Source organism: Dipteris shenzhenensis, chromosome 9 (genome assembly GCF_047967505.1).
Source record: "Dipteris shenzhenensis isolate YYH24624 ecotype China chromosome 9, Dip_SZ_1.0, whole genome shotgun sequence".
NCBI lineage: Eukaryota > Viridiplantae > Streptophyta > Polypodiopsida > Gleicheniales > Dipteridaceae > Dipteris > Dipteris shenzhenensis.
The window spans coordinates 5550611-5566242 of record NC_141604.1 but is presented as its reverse complement, the minus strand read 5'-3'; the positions used below and the strand labels follow the sequence as shown (position 1 = coordinate 5566242).

General features: G+C 46.8%; 1 protein-coding gene across 1 annotated transcript in view; it reads left to right on the top strand.

Annotated features, from left to right (window-relative positions):
* LOC147898118 (2-dehydro-3-deoxyphosphooctonate aldolase-like) overlaps nt 1-15388 on the top strand; it is a 96289-nt gene extending 80901 nt beyond the window's left edge. Inside the window, exons 10-13 of the mRNA XM_087378937.1 lie at nt 14262-14360; nt 14452-14499; nt 14721-14768; nt 15133-15388. Of these exons, the coding sequence (XP_087235063.1) occupies nt 14262-14360; nt 14452-14499; nt 14721-14768; nt 15133-15195 (258 nt within the window). The 3' untranslated portion in view covers nt 15196-15388. The remainder of the gene's footprint in view (nt 1-14261; nt 14361-14451; nt 14500-14720; nt 14769-15132) is intronic.
* The last annotated feature ends 244 nt before the right edge of the window (nt 15389-15632 follow it).

Genomic DNA, 15632 nt, shown 5'->3' with positions numbered 1-15632 from the left:
CATCTTAGGGTTCCAGATAATTGCCTACCATAACCTAGAGAGCAGATGCTAACAGCCAGTGTGGGGACTATACCGTAACCTAGAGAGCAGATGCTAATAGCCAATGTGGGGACTACACAACCATTGGGTTCTTCCATTGGTAAGAGTCTAGAAAGTGCCTAAGTCCAACCTTGCAAAAGGGCGAATGAGGCTATGAAAGCCTGCCAAGAACCGCCTTGGTCTTCCTCTCTCTCTCCGCAGGAGAAGTAGAAAATGAGCAGCATGTACTCCTAACATGTCGAGCATATGTGCAAATCAGAGAATGTTATGGGGGCAATAGAAGCAACCTGAAATCCCTACTGGAGTGGCCAGCCAAAGAGCTAGGCAACTACATAAAGGAAATTTTAGAATATCGCAACAAAGTACTTGGTCTAGCACACAGGCTAGCACAACAAGTACTCACTGCATAGCACACTTATGCTCTTATTTATGCTATTTTCTTTCAATGGATGTAAATAATCACTACTTGTTGATAGTGATCACTGTCCCATAGATCCTGAAGGGTTTCACGAGGACGTTAATACAATCATACCATATCATCTCTCTCTCTCTCTCTCTCTCTCTCTCTCTCTCTCTCTCTCTCCCCCCCCCCCCCCCCCCCTCCACTCCCCCGGCACTGCTCTCCTCCCTGCAGCTCCTCCGCCTGCTGCTCTCCGTTCCAGCTCGCCCGCTCACTGCTCCAACTCCCCTCCTGCTCGCTGCCCGCCGCCCTGCAGTGCTGGCTCCCCTTCTGCTCGTTGCCCACCTCCCCTCCTTGCTGCTCTACCCTGCAGCCTGCTGCCCACGTCCCTGCAGCTCCGCCTTCACAGCTCCCCCCCCGCCTTGCAGCTCCACTGCCAGCCACCCTCGCCACTCCGCCCTTCACCCTCACCCATTCTCTTCCACCCTCCGCTTGCAGCCCTGCCTTCATCCCCCTTCATCCCCCTCCTTCGAGCTCTCCCGCTCCCCGACATTTTCAGCCCCTAGGACTGAGTGTGCCTCTTGCCGGGGGGGGGGGGGGGGTCATGCGCGCTCCCGCTCCCACTCTCGTTCCCGCTCCTGCACTAAGACGTGCACCGACAGCCAAAAGAAATGGGGAAAGGTGGCAAAGATACGGATAAAGCTGCCAAGAAAGACGACAACAAAAACAAGAAACAAACACAACTAAAACTCGAGGATGTGAACACACACTACAACCGCAGTGGACTCGGAGTTTGACAGCAAAGCAGAGGCGGGGTCCACCTCAGCCTGAGCTTCAGCTTCAGCTTCAGTCCCAGCTTCCGTCGTAGCTACATCCTTATCCTCAGCTACATCCATGACATCGTTTGCTCCACCCTCCCCTAGGATAGAGGGGTTGTCATTGACACCATCTCTTCCATCTCTTCCATCTCTCCCTTCTTCTCCTGCTACAGTTCTCTCTCCGATTATGACACCTACTTTGGAGGGGTCATACACTGCTCCGCACTACTAGACCTTTTTCTCCCCTCTGCCTCTCAGTCAGCCCATGTTCCCACACCCTGTTGGGATCACCTCCTCCAGGCCACTATCGTCTCCATATCGCACCCATCTCACCCAATCATCACCCAGCCTCCAGTCTCATCCCCACACGTTTATGCCACAATCCTTTCAGTTTCCACTAGGGCATGGATGAGTTGAACCATCAAAGGCTTCGAAGAACTTGCTAATGGAGGTACATAGCATCTGAGAGTGCGAGATGGATCAGGCTTCACACAGGAGCAGACATGCTTCACCCAGGAGCAGGTGCATCTCATACAGGAACAGGCTCAGGCTATCCGAGATCAAGCCGATCTTATTCAGGGACTCAGACAGGAGATCTCACAGCTTTGACAGGAGGTCACTGCTAGACGCACAATCCAAGCGAGCACCCCACTTGTGGAGGCATAGATTGTGACCATGCAATCTGCCATCGAGGAGACATCCAGATGGGTCGACGTAGCCAAACGGGAACCTGCAAGGGTAACTGTTTCGGCTACCCTCCTGGAGCGGCAGAAGAGAGCCAGTAAGTCTCTCAACATCAGAGTACGTGGGATCCCACGCACTAAGGCTACACCGATGGTAGATGCGACGGCCTTCGTGGCCACTACTCTAGGGACGACTGAGCACAGGATTGAGAGAGCATGGTGGGTAGGGAGGGACCCCAATTGAGAGCATCCCCTTATCATACGGTTCCATGATGCTCAGGCATGACTTTCGGCTTTACGTCGTAGGTCAGCCTTATGAGACCAACCAACGATCTCCATGGATGAGGGCCTCACTCCACTACAGGTTGACGAGACACACTTCCTGTTGCAGCAGCGGGATCTGGCCCGCAAGGAGGGGAAGTGGGTAGTAGTACGAGATGGACAACTCCTTATAGGTCCTCGTCGGGCACTCACCTCCCCTCCCACGTAGGGGGGCAGGGTCTATGAGACTAGGATATCCGAGACCCTATCCTACACCATCTGGAACTGTAATGGTACCTTATGGTTAGAACCAGGAAATTTCTCGGAATCCTATACAGGTCACGACAATCTTTTATATAGAGACACATCAGATTCCAGAGTGCCCACTACCAGTAGTTAGTGGGTATACATGGGAGTTTGCCTAAAGAGATGAGACGAGGGATACAGGAGGGGTTCGAGGGTCAGGAGGAGTCACAGTCCTTTATAAATCCACACTTTTGGGGACCATTTCAGTGGAGAAGAGAGATGCACAGTCCAGGTTTCTTTGGATCCAGATTCGACACATGGATAGCCGAGATGTGGTTATTGCAGTTTGCTACTTCCCCCCTGAGACCTCCCACTTCGCCAGAGATATTCGAGGTGAGGATGAGACATCTCCATTTGCTGCTCTTTATCAGTTCATTGTTGACTTCTCTAGCCGCGGAGAAGTCCTCCTAGTTGGGGACTTCAATGCGACATCACCCCTGTTGATGTTGTGCTCCTCTCTAATGCTCTGTCTTTCTCTTGCCCCTCCTGCTCGGAGATGGTCTTGTGACGAATGCTACCTACGTAGATGAAAACCGGTCATTTTAACTACCAATAAGAGTGTCAAATTTAAATCTGGAAGATAGGCAATCTAGTCGTGACTCTAAATGCTAAGAATTGAACTACCGCTAGGACATGTGTAGTAGTCCTAGACATCTCTAAAATATCAAGGTGTACGAAGAAGTTGGACAAACCGTAGGATAAGTGCTGCTAAGTTTAGCTTCATGGAACTCACACCTTGCATATGGCTTGCGATCACTGCACCTACAAGCGCTGGTCAGGCACCACTCGACTTCAGGGATGATTCCACTCTACTGCGAAACATTGACCTTGAGGAGGCAGGTATGCTATGGGTTTCAGTTGACAGACGAGGACCGTTTACATCTTATGGGCAGGCCCTATTAGACCTCGGTAGGATGCATGATCTCATCATTTATAATGGTCTTGACAGATGGCCCGCCTCAGGTGGTTTCATGTGCTTTCCACATGAGGGAGGCTCCAGTGTTGTTGACTACATCATGGGATCCCCTGCCTTCACATCTCGCATCACTGAGTTTACCGTAGCACCTCTCCCTCTAGGGGCTGATCATACCTATCTTTTCTTTAGCATTTCTACTCCCCGTCGCGTAGCACTTACCCCGTTGAGTTCTTACTCTACCTACCATGATATATGCTTTGATCGTGATCACTCACCTACTTACTCTGGCCGTCTGTATATATACCCCTATTAGAGGATCGTGTTGCCCTAGTCACTTGCTCACTACACGAGGCTGCTCTTCATGCTTTCCCCCACACCACCCGCTACACCCGCCCACTACCCCCTTACCCTGTAATAGCTGGTACAATGATGAGTGTAAGGCTTTCAGCCGTCAGTTCAGATTCGAAACTAGAAACAATCTTCCGAGTGAACGAGAGATGCTACACGAGTAGCGTCGATCGGTATGTAGAAAGAAACTAGACTTTGTTCGACAGAACGAGGAGGAGCTACTAAACATTCTGTTCAGTAACAACCCTAAGGACTTTTGGCGGAGATTTCTAGAGGGACGGACCCCCTCACCACTCACTGACACTCAGGTGTGGTTTGATTATGCACGCACACTCTATGATATCCCAAATCAGCTAGCCCCTAATCTCTCACATATGCCACATCCCACATCCTGGACCCTCTTCACTAGGGGGGGGGTAAAGGATGTTGCAATGAAACTTCATAATGGCCGAGTGAAGGATCATGAGGGACTATGCATTGAGTTCATTGCATATGGGATTCATCTCCTAGCCCCGGTCTTAGCAAGGCTATTTAATGAAGCTGTTTGTTTGGGGTTTCCACGCACCTGGACCATTAACACTATCTCACCATTCACAAGGCACGTGATACCATGAGTCCGGAGAACTACAGGACCATTATGATTGGACATGTCATGTCAAAGATTTATGCATCGGTACCTGATTCCGAGATCAGCAGATTTGCGGAGGATCGAGGACTTAGAGCAGCAGGACAGGCCGGATTCCAACGTAATCATGGGACCATGGACCACATTCTCATGCTCAGATGTATCATCGAGGAGACGAGGACAGGGAAGTAGAGGGTTTATTGTTGCTTTGTGGATTTTCAAGGCATTTGACACGGTTCCGAGAGCCCACCTCATACGACGCCTACAGGATTTGGGTTACGACCAGGAGATCATTTGGGCTGTCATGGCACTTTATGAGAGAGTTTCAGGCAGAGTCCGGACAGGATCTGGGTGGACAGACGAGATCATGAGCACTATTGGGGTCAAACAAGGGTGTCCATTATCACCTACCTTGTTTGGCCTATACATTGATGAGCTTGAGACAGTGATGCAGACGCAAGGGAGGGTAGGTTGCTCTCTTGCGGGCACGCTGATCCGGATATTGCTTTACGCAAATGACGTGGCTCTCTTGTCTTCCTTAGCAGAGGGGCTTCAGAGACACCTTGACGCACCGCGGTCCTTTTGTGAGTCTCATGATTTGAAGGTCAACCTGGGTAAAAACCAAGGTTATGATCTTCAATACATCTCGAGCTGTCATGCGCCAGGAGTAGTTCATATTTGATGGGTCACCTGTTGAGGTAGTTTCATCATACACTTATCTTGGGGTCGTCTTTTTCGGACCTATCTTCACTATGAGACTTGCGATGCAGGCACACTTAAGCAGAGGATATGCTTCATTGGTTAGACTAGAGAGGCAGTGCTTCTGCTCTCACTTTCAGGATCCACGGACCAAAGGGTTGCTTTTTGACTCCTTGGTCCGTCTAGCGGGGATGTATGGCAGTCCATGCTGGGGGCCAGAGTTGTCGGATACAGAGTGGGCTAGGGTTAAGCGGCTACAGGTTCTCATGTTATCACGGATGATCCGTGGTAAGCCATCTGTTCCTCACCAGATCATTCCGGCGGAGCTTGGGTCACCCCCATTATAACTAGATGCTACTTTTCAGGTCATCACGTACTTGTACCGAGTTAGGGAGTGTGGGGATTACACCTCTGGGGTACCAGTTACCATGGCTAGCACTGTCCTCTTCTATGGCACTTGCAGCAGGAGGAGACCAGAGGTGCTAGTTTGCCCATACAGAGAGATGGTTCGAGGGATTGGGGCTCCACATTGACAGAATACCCCCATTCCAGTACAGCATGGATGCTCCATTTTCTCCCCTCCTATTACACGGAGTCAACCAGGCTATGCAAGGATCTATTACAGCTACACACATTCTGGACTTGGCTGGGCTCGAGTGATCTTCCAGTGAAGCTGGGCTTCTATAGAGATCACTTACATATCATAGCAGAGGGTTTCATTGACCCACCAGGGAACACTCAGATTTACTTACCCGACTCACTGAGGATCTCTCTTGGGCAGTTCTGGGTCTCTTCACATAGACTTCGTATCGAGAGCGGCAGAGCAGAGTGACCACCTAGGGAGAGGTGCATATGCACTTTGCGTGACATGCAGGAGGTTGAGACAGAGGAGCACTTCATCTTCAGGTGTCCTGTTTAAGTTAAGATCTGCGGGCGTTCCTACTGCCTCTTCAGAGGTAGCTATGGGGTTTTGGCTTGATTCATCTCCTACCCAGACCAACGATGCTTGGCAGGTTTTGTTCTAGGCACTCAGACATCGCGAGAGGATACTTCGAGCACAGAGACATGAGCAGAATTTTTCCTTGATTGATCCCTCTTAGAGCTCTATCACGGAGTTATTCTAGCCAGATCACATGGACACCCACGGGACGAGGCCTCGACATGACCGTGACCCGGAGCCTGTGACCCGACAGCTCAGACAGAGGGTTGACACACAGATCACACTTGGGGACATCCCATCCATGTTTAGAGTTGGGTCTCGCCCGACGGGGGTCACAGTAGCCCTAGTTAGACGCAGATCTATGACTAGAAAACATGCCAGGGCTGCAGCTTTGAGTGGCCAATAGCACTCTATCGCCGATTTCATGCCCCCATTCCCCCATCCACCCTAATGTCTTGATGGTGATGATGATGATTAGATAGTCGATTACTGACATGACATGACTTTGTTGCACTTAGAATTTAGTATTGACATTTTGCATATTTTTCATTTCCATTGGTGTGGATACTCGTTTAGTAGCTCCACCACCACAACTCGTTTGTATCAGGTTTTTCACAGTCTCATAGACCCATCGGTCTTCCGAAGACTTTAATAAACTTTTTTTCTTTCTTTCCTTATCCAAAGGTGGACATTGCAACTTGTACGCAATGTCCAGCCGAACATTCCTTAAGGTGGAGAACCTAAGCGGGCTTTGGTGCAGCCTAAAGCGAAATCCTAGCTCAACCCTGAGCCCCCAACTGTGTAGGCAATGGAGCCTGCCTCAGACTATAGGTGGAATGCCAAGGTCTCCATTTGTGAGCCAATCAACCGTGCTTGGAGTGGACATATGGCATGTTGGAAATTAGGGTCCATTGTCCCACCTGTAACCCTCCACATGAGGAGAGCACAAGGACAATGGTACTTGTCCTCCTCCTCAGCATGCATACTGGTGTCCATCAATGCTTCCTTGCATGTGTATGTAATGGAGAGGAGAGAGAGATTCCACATGGGCAGATCTAGGTGGAGGAAAACACTCACAGGACAAGCATGTGAGCAGCATTGTAGGCTGCCATGTGGGCTTTCACACAGTAAAGGACTTACGGCTGACAATGGAGCTCTGGAATGGCGAACTTGTTCTGATGGAGCAGCAGGTACAATATGACTGGTACTGCATAGTTGGAACAGCAATGGCAGATCCTCCTAGGGAATACACAAAGCTCATGGATCTGTTGTGTGGCTCTTGTGCAGGGCTCGCAGGAGCTTTCAGAGATAAACATGTTGGTAGGCTGTTGCAAGGCAAGAAGAGCCACAGTAGTATTTTGGGTCTGGTCGGGCACATACTACAGCAGAGATGCCAGCAGTTACAGGAGATGGCCTGGTATCGGATGCAGCAAATAGTCTGCAGACAAGGGCTTTAGAAAGGCATGATCCGGTGGGATGATGCTCGTTTGGGAGAGACTAAAATGAAGTTGTATAGTCTTCACAAGCAGTTGTAGCTTGAATGAAGAGAACGTGGGACATTTTTTGATTAGCCTTCTCCTTAAGTGCTAGCCTTTGTCACAGCTGAGTCTTCCCTTCACCTCCGGAGTGCCGACAGAAACTCAGTACAAAGACCTTTGTATAAATGGATGCTCAAGTATGTGCGGGTGTGTGGATTTGTATATGTGAGAGCATTATACTATGGTCTACACCCACTGTTGGGTGCTGATGACGTCAGTGGAGATTGAAACTGTACTATGTGTTGTGTTTTTAGAGGATGAGTTTGGGCATGTTCCTGGATTCATCTAGATACATGCTTCTGCGTATTAGCATACACACAAATTTCACTTTGTAAAGTTTTCATCCATATTGCGGCCTGCGGATATTGTGATAAATTCTTTCTATCTTAAGTGGTGCGTTACCCTGTCAGCTAGATGTCAGATGCTCGTTTGGGAGAGACTAATATGAAATTGTATAGTTTTCACAAGAAGTCGTAGCTTGAATGAAGAGAATGTGGACTTATTTTTTATTCGCCTTCTCCTCTAGTGCTACCCTTTGTCACGGCTGAGTCTACTCTTTACCTCCCGAGTGCCGATAGAAACTTAGTAAGAAGATCTTTGTATAAATGGATGCTCAAGTATGTGTGGGTGTGTGGATTTGTATATGTGAGAGCATATGTTTATACTAGGGTCTACACCCACTGTTCGGTGCTGATGACGTCAGTGGGGATGCCATAGTAGCTAGTCTGTGCTATACATGATGGAGTTTATGGTTTCAACCTTATGAATGGCTATCATGAGATTGAAACTGCACACTGTGTTGTGTTTTTAAAGGATTGAGTTTGGGCATGTTCCTGGATTCATCTAGATATATGATCAGGTAGGCAGAATTAGCACAGACTAGGTTGGCCAAGTTTGTGGTTGGTCGGTCTGTTTTACAGACAGGTTGGCCAATCTGGAGGCCCTCAAGCCCTCTCTAAAAAGGTCCAACTGTGGTGATTTTAGCAGTTCAGATTGGAAGCAGCCTTCACCGTCTGGAGGATGACTGGAGCAGATCTTGGTGCATACTACAGCCAGTAGGAGAGCACATGTCTGCAGGAGGATGCGGTCCAAGCAGCTCGCACTATGGATGGTCATTTAAGCTCACTGAGGAGCAAGCAACCTGAGGAGTGCAAGGACAGAAAAAGGAGCAGTGTTTATGCTCACCATAGAGCATGCAAGGTGTCGACTTTTGGGACCTATGGTGAAGCTTTCTGTAAGAGTGTTTGGCTCAGATTTGTGCAATATAATATGAGACATTTTGGACTGTACTACTGTTTGTCTATCTCCTAAATTTGCTGCTTATGAGTTCTCTCGTGTGGACATAGAAAGTTTGAAGCTTTGAAGTAAAACATTCTATTATTCTCTTATAAAATTCTTCCATTGCATACACCTTATCCATTTACTATTTCCGCTGTGTGGAGAAACTAGTCAAGAGTCTAGGTTTTTCTAAGATGGTATCAGAGCCGCGGCTGCCTATCTGGAGAGCTATGTGATGGTGGTGTGCTTTGAAGTGAGTTTTGAGAGACTAGGGTTTCATTGGAAGCTGAGATTTGAAGCTAGGAAGCGTATGCCTTGTTGATCAAGCCATCCAGTAAGAGATCGACTTCGACACCTGAAAGAGGAAGCCAACTTGTGATCAATACAGATGTGACCAACAGGTCATTGTGTGTCAAAGTTTTCTTGAAGCAAAATCTTGCAGGTGCGATTGTGCACCACATGCCAATGCCAATTCCAAACTTTGGTTTGACGGGAATGCTAGATGGGAAAAATTGCCTGACCTGAAAGATCAAGATTCAAAGTGCACATGGATTGTGGGATATATGTGAAGGATGAGATCCATAACTAGAAAGAAAAGAAAGAAAGAAAGTCTATTAACGTCCACGGGAGACCAAGAGGTCTATGGGACAACATGAAAGCCATGTAGTACATCAGCTTAGGGAGGGCGCAGGGCAGCTCCCAAGGAGTGCAAAAGCAGCTCCATTTATTTAGAGAGTACCTATATTGTAGCCTAGATAAAACATACACACATATATATAGTTGGCCTTACATCAGTTTAAGACTGAGAGTCTTTTGGTTTTGATTTAAACTCTCTAATGAGTGCTATCCCGTCCCGGTAGACTGCCCATTTACCATACTTCCTGGCAGCCCGAACCTTTGCTAATTCCTTTGCCTTATCCTTCAGTTGAGCCTTGGTGAGTTCCTCGGCTATCCATATCTTCGTCCCTTTCAGCTTGTGAGATTGTCGCAGAACTTTTATATGTATGTCTCGTGAGTTGAATGTAATGATAGCATGGCCATTACGCTGACCAATGTGAACTACTCGAGCTTCACCGTCATCATTTGGGTTGTCAAGATTGTCATCGGCATCTGCTGTCCAGTCAACAGTAGGCATTTCTGTTTGGACATGTGCTAAGGTATCACTAAAAGATTCATCTTCTTCCATCTGGAACCAATTTCGATTTTTAAAACATTATCCTTTCTAGCTGCATGTTCTTTAATCAGCTTTGTTGACCTTTGCATCAAACTCCACAGTCACTTCTTGCTTGGCTGTTTGCATTTCAGTATGAACTAGATTCTTGACTGCAGAGACTAGTTGGGGGGTAGGGGGGGAAGCATTGCATGACTTGATAACCTCGTCAATGACTTCCTTCTTACCAGGTCCTTCCAAGACTTGAATTCTAGCTATGGCATCCGTTAGCTGCATCCTCAGCTCTCTCATCCAGGGAAGGTAATCCAGGCAGTAGATCCAGATGACGTCAAAGAATGGATGTAGAAAGATGCTGATGCATAAGCAACCAGACTTTCAACTGGTGAAGACCTCACCTGAGGCATGGACAATGTTGAAAGAGATGGCGAATATCAGTCACATCGCAATGCTCCAAAATCATTTGTTCATGCTCAACACGGATGGTGACCAGGTTAGTGATCATCTAGTCAAGGTCTTAAAGGATCAACTGGTTGCTTGGTTAGATGGATAGCAATGAGTTAAAGACTCTCATGCTGAGTAAACTGCCTAGAAATTTCAATGTGTTAGTGACAACCCTGATTTCGGAGAGAGATTAAAGTGGTTGACCTTTGAGGATCTTGATCCCTTGTTGATCCAAGAGGAAGCAATGCAGAGGCTGTGTGAGGATGATGGCACCGAGAAAATGTTAATGTCGCTACCAAAGGTAAAGTGAAGGGAAAGCTAGAGTAAGGCAAGCCTAGTAAGTAAGAGGACACGTCCAAGGATGGAGACTCTTCTGATGGAGACAGTAAAAAGAAGACAAATTGCTACTATTGTGATATGCCTGGACATGTGGCAAGGGATTGCCGGAAGAAAAAGGCTGATCAAAGGAGGAAGTGGGAAGAAAAGTCTAAGGGAGAAGAGCCTGAAAAAGAGTCAGCTCATGTGATACAAGGTGAGTTGTTCTTGGTGACTACACGCTGTAGTACCTTAACAGGATGCATAAATCCAGGTGTGACAGTGCTCATGTTGTATAGAGCAATGGTCAGAAAATCCAGACTCCCCAATAAATAAAACTAAAGACTATGGGTATGTAATTTCCTTGTATTTACATGATGATTGTAGTAGTATGCTTGGCGCTCAATGCTTGCCAGGTTGGAGGTAGAGGAGCTTTCTTAACAGAGGCACTTGGAGCTTCTTGTTTGTTGGTGGACCTAGTTGTTATGGATAGCTCTACTGAGTTGGTACTTAGAGGTCATACTGACGGTGAAGACTTTTCAAGGATAGGGGTACTATTGTATCTTAATGGGCTCAGGATTTAAACCTAAGAGGAGCTCATATAGAGCTTGTGTTTGGCGGCAAACTGGAGTAATTTTAGGGTTTCTGGATGTATGTTGTGGAGCATGCAGGTTGCGTAATGTGGTGAAACAGATCTAGTAGACTTCGTGCTTTCAGGGTCTAGATGGCTCTCAAATTCAAAGGGGGACAACTGGAAGTACCTGTAGATTGCACCTGAGTTGTATGGCATGTTCGTGATGACATTTGATAGTGCCATTGGAGGATGCTACCGTGGTTGTACCTGTGTACTGGCTTGGTTCTTGAGTTGCAAGGATGAAACTGAGCTGGACATGGAAGTAAACGTTACGTTGTTATTGGGACTTGATCTCAATACTTTCCTCACGGTGTTCCTGAGAGCTTTTGAAAGAGAGCAGCGGGATTATATGTCTTTTGGTCATTAAGGGCCCACCATGTGACAATGAGAGGGGGTGTTGGAGATTAGGTCCATCTTCCCACCTGTAAGCCCCCACATGAGGAGAGCACAAGGACAAGGTATCAATGTAGGATTGCGGGTTTTTGAGTCTGCTGTGGCTGCATCAGGGATGGATGCTACATGGGCAGATCTAGGTGGAGTGAAACATCCACAGAACAGACACGTGGGCAGCACTGTAGGCTTCTATACGGTAAAGGACTTAGGGCTGACAACAGAGCTTTGGAAGAGGGCAAACTGTGCGGAGGGTGCAGCAGCAGGTACAGGACAGTACGACTGGTAATGCAGGGATGGAACAGCAATGGCATGTCGTCATGGAGCATCCACAAGGCTCGTGGATCTGTTCTGTGGCTGCTGTGCAAAGATAGACATGTTGGTATGCTATTGTAGGCAAGAACTAAGAAGAGGCCAGCAGAGGCAGCACACAAGGGTGATCGGCAGCAGCTGTATTTTGGGTCTGGTTGTGTATAGAAGGGATGCCAGCAGGAGCTGGTGGCTGCATCTGCAGACAAAGGCCTTATAACGGCATGAACAGGTTGGCAGAATCAGCACAGATTGGGTCAGCCCAGTCTTTGGCTGGTTGATCTGTTTTACAGACTGGTCGTCTGTTTTTGGAGGGCATGAAGCCCTCTACAAAAAGGCCCCATTGTTGGGGAATTTGAGCAGTTCAGACTGGAAGCAGCCCTCAGCATCTGGAGCAGATATTGATGCATACCTACAGCCATTAGGAGAGCACGTGTCTGCAGGAGGGTGCTGTGCAAGGAGCTCGCACTACAGATGGTGAAGAGCACGCAACCGTAAGGAGTGCAAGGAATGGAGGAGGAGCAGTATTTATGCTCACCGTAGAGCATCTAGGGCAGCAAAGTGCTGCGTACCTCTGGTGCAGCTTTATGTAGAGTGTGTGGCTCAGATTTGTACAATATACTCTGAGATGTTATGATTGTTCTACTGTTGTCTATCTTCTGAATTTGGTGCTTGTGAGTTCTCTCTTGTGGACGAAGAAAGTTTGGAGTTTTGAATGAAAGCATCCCCTTCCCTCTAAATATTTTTCCGTTACACACACGTTGTCCTTGTGCTATTTCCACTGTATGGAGAAACTGGCCAAGTCTAGGTTTTTCTAACATGGCAAAAAGGTCAGCAATGATTTGGAGTGTTATATGTTCACCTGCCTGACCTTGCCACATACAATGTTGGATAGACTCTTGAAAGAATCCGAGTAGCAATGGCATGCACCATCCCTCCCATCAGCTCTATAATATAATTCGGAGAGTTAACGTTACTAATGCGCAAGGGGATCATTGGTAGATGGACCTAGTCCTCTCCAAATCTAGGGAGCTAGCTAGTTCAAGGTCTCACTGCCCACATGCCCTTAATATCTCCCTCTCCTTGTCCCAAGAGCTACGTGTCACACCAAGTGCCACTCAAACATGGCCCTGTCGCATGGGTCAGCTTGCGATTATCCTGTATCTCCATGCTCATCATGATAAATGCACCAACATGAGTTTCTGCGGCAAACAAAACTCGGTTCACCACCAAGATTCTCCCTGCATGCTTGGGAACAGCTCTAACAAAATTTCTTTCAGTCTCATAGACTCATCGGTCTTCCGAAGACTCTAATAAAATTTTTCTTTCTTTCTTTCTTTCTAATACGCAAGGTTATGGCTAATACTGTCCCCAAGTGATGCGATTTGCTGCTATGCTGCGATGTGAATCCCCACTTGACAATTCAAAAATCTTGCAATCCTGCCTGGCCGGGAGTTTCCTGCCATGAAAGAGAGTCCTCTGCATCTGCGAGAAAGCCAAGCCATTTTTTATTTTAGCACTTGATGCTAGGCAATAATGCAGGCCCTCTCTAGGCAGGTTCTATATCATGAATGAGGTCATGGTGTAGCAAGCGGAGGTGAAGATTGAAGACCTTCGCTAACATTTGGTGGCAAATTCAAGCATGGGATAGAAAACATGGCATCATTGTTGCATTGAAATATCAATTGGAAAGTAAGGTAGAGACGTTGGAGACTCGAGAGTCGAAATTGCCAAAAGAAGGTGGGGGTAGAGTCCATGCTCTCTCTGGCACTTCTGTCTTGACAAGAACCTCCGGCCCTCTAATAACTCTTCATCCATAAAATGTGCCTCAAAGCACTGGCTTCAGGAAAGGGGCCCACAGGATAGAGTGATCAAGGAAGGGTGAGGGGAAGGAAAGGGGGGAGGGGAGGGACTATTGCCATTGTAAGGTTTAAATCCTGAGTTGTTAGCAGAAGCTCATTGCTCTATTAGAGACTCTGGATGCCTGTTTGTATCTACTATTTTTCAGAATGACTTTTTAGAGAAGCTCCCCCTTCTCTCCCCTCTAGCCTTCTTGGTTTTCAAAAAACTTATCTTACCTCTCTTCTCTAATACCGAGAAAAAGCATTCAGGTTCTCTTGTTTTATTTTCTAAGCTTGGTTTGATTGCAGCTAGATGGTGTTGGTGTGGCAAGTGGTGGCTTAAGAGAGCTTATTCCTTGCATTGCGAGGACATGTGTTGCCGTTGGTGTGGATGGGATCTTCATGGAGGTACATGCTCAACTGTCACCAATTGACTCTGCAGTCCATTCTTCTTTGTAACACCAGGTGTGCCTTTTGCTGGCCAATCGTTATGTAGCAGGTACATGACAATCCCCTTAAAGCCCCAGTCGATGGTCCAACACAATGGGTAAAATCCTATTCTTTGGACTTCTCATTGCTCAGAAAGGGACATAAGAGTATCCGAATACTTGCTATTCATGACAAAACTTTTGTAGTGGTTCAGTATGTCTAGTGAAGAACTCTAAAAGGGCATGGCCTAAGGAAAATGAAAGTTTTCACATTTTCTGTTTCATATATTATCTTGATATGAAGGTAATATCTGTTTGTTGTGTGGCCTTCTGCCTGCAGCCGTTGAGGAGCCTGAAGGTCCTATTGGAAGAGCTTATGGCTATTGCGGTAAGTTTTTCATGACATAAGGCCCTCTTTGTCATTTCCAAGGAGTCGTCTTAAGTTATTCGTAGCATATTGTGGATGGCAAGCTTCAATTTGTAGTTAATACATCTGCCTACTGCCCACTTATATCTATAGTTCTATTCAAAATCCTTAATGTTCCTACTGCCATAAACCCTTTAAAAATCTCTCTTTGATACGAAAGTTGAAATTTATACCTAGGAAAGGGGTGACAAAATCTTCACATATTGCATATAAATGGAATAGAGCATCAGATGTACTTTGTACAGCTTTCCTTCTTGGAACTTGAACATTGTTTGTATGCCTGTATCTGAGTAGGTCTCAATGTTTGGAAATTTCGTGGTTGCAGAGAGTTACAAAAGGCAAGGACAAATTTACAATTGACTTAACGCCTGTGGGGGAGGATTTCTGAAGAGCTACATGAACATACTTAATCCTAGCTTCAAACAAACATTTTTTATATAATTTACTGATTCATCCACTTGGAAATTGGGATCTGGCTTCTAGGTTGAAAATTGGACGGATTACAGTGTATATAATAAAATGTTAAAGAGTTCATAGCGGTGATGTAACAATTCATATTGGCTATGAAAATTTGACCTGCTCCTGTGGATCACCACTTTGTTCAGAAAAACTGATGCCGTTTCATGTTAAGTGGTAGCAACTTTGTATGTAGGTATGTAAATAATAGTCTTGTTTGGATACGCCTAGCATTCATCACGTGTCGAGTCTCCACCTAACGAAGCTGCATTAATTGGGAAATAGCACAAAACTCCTCTGAGACACTGCTGCGTAGAAGCAGCTACTCTGCTGGCGTGGACCTGCTCCTCCCGATCGAGTTGTTTGTTT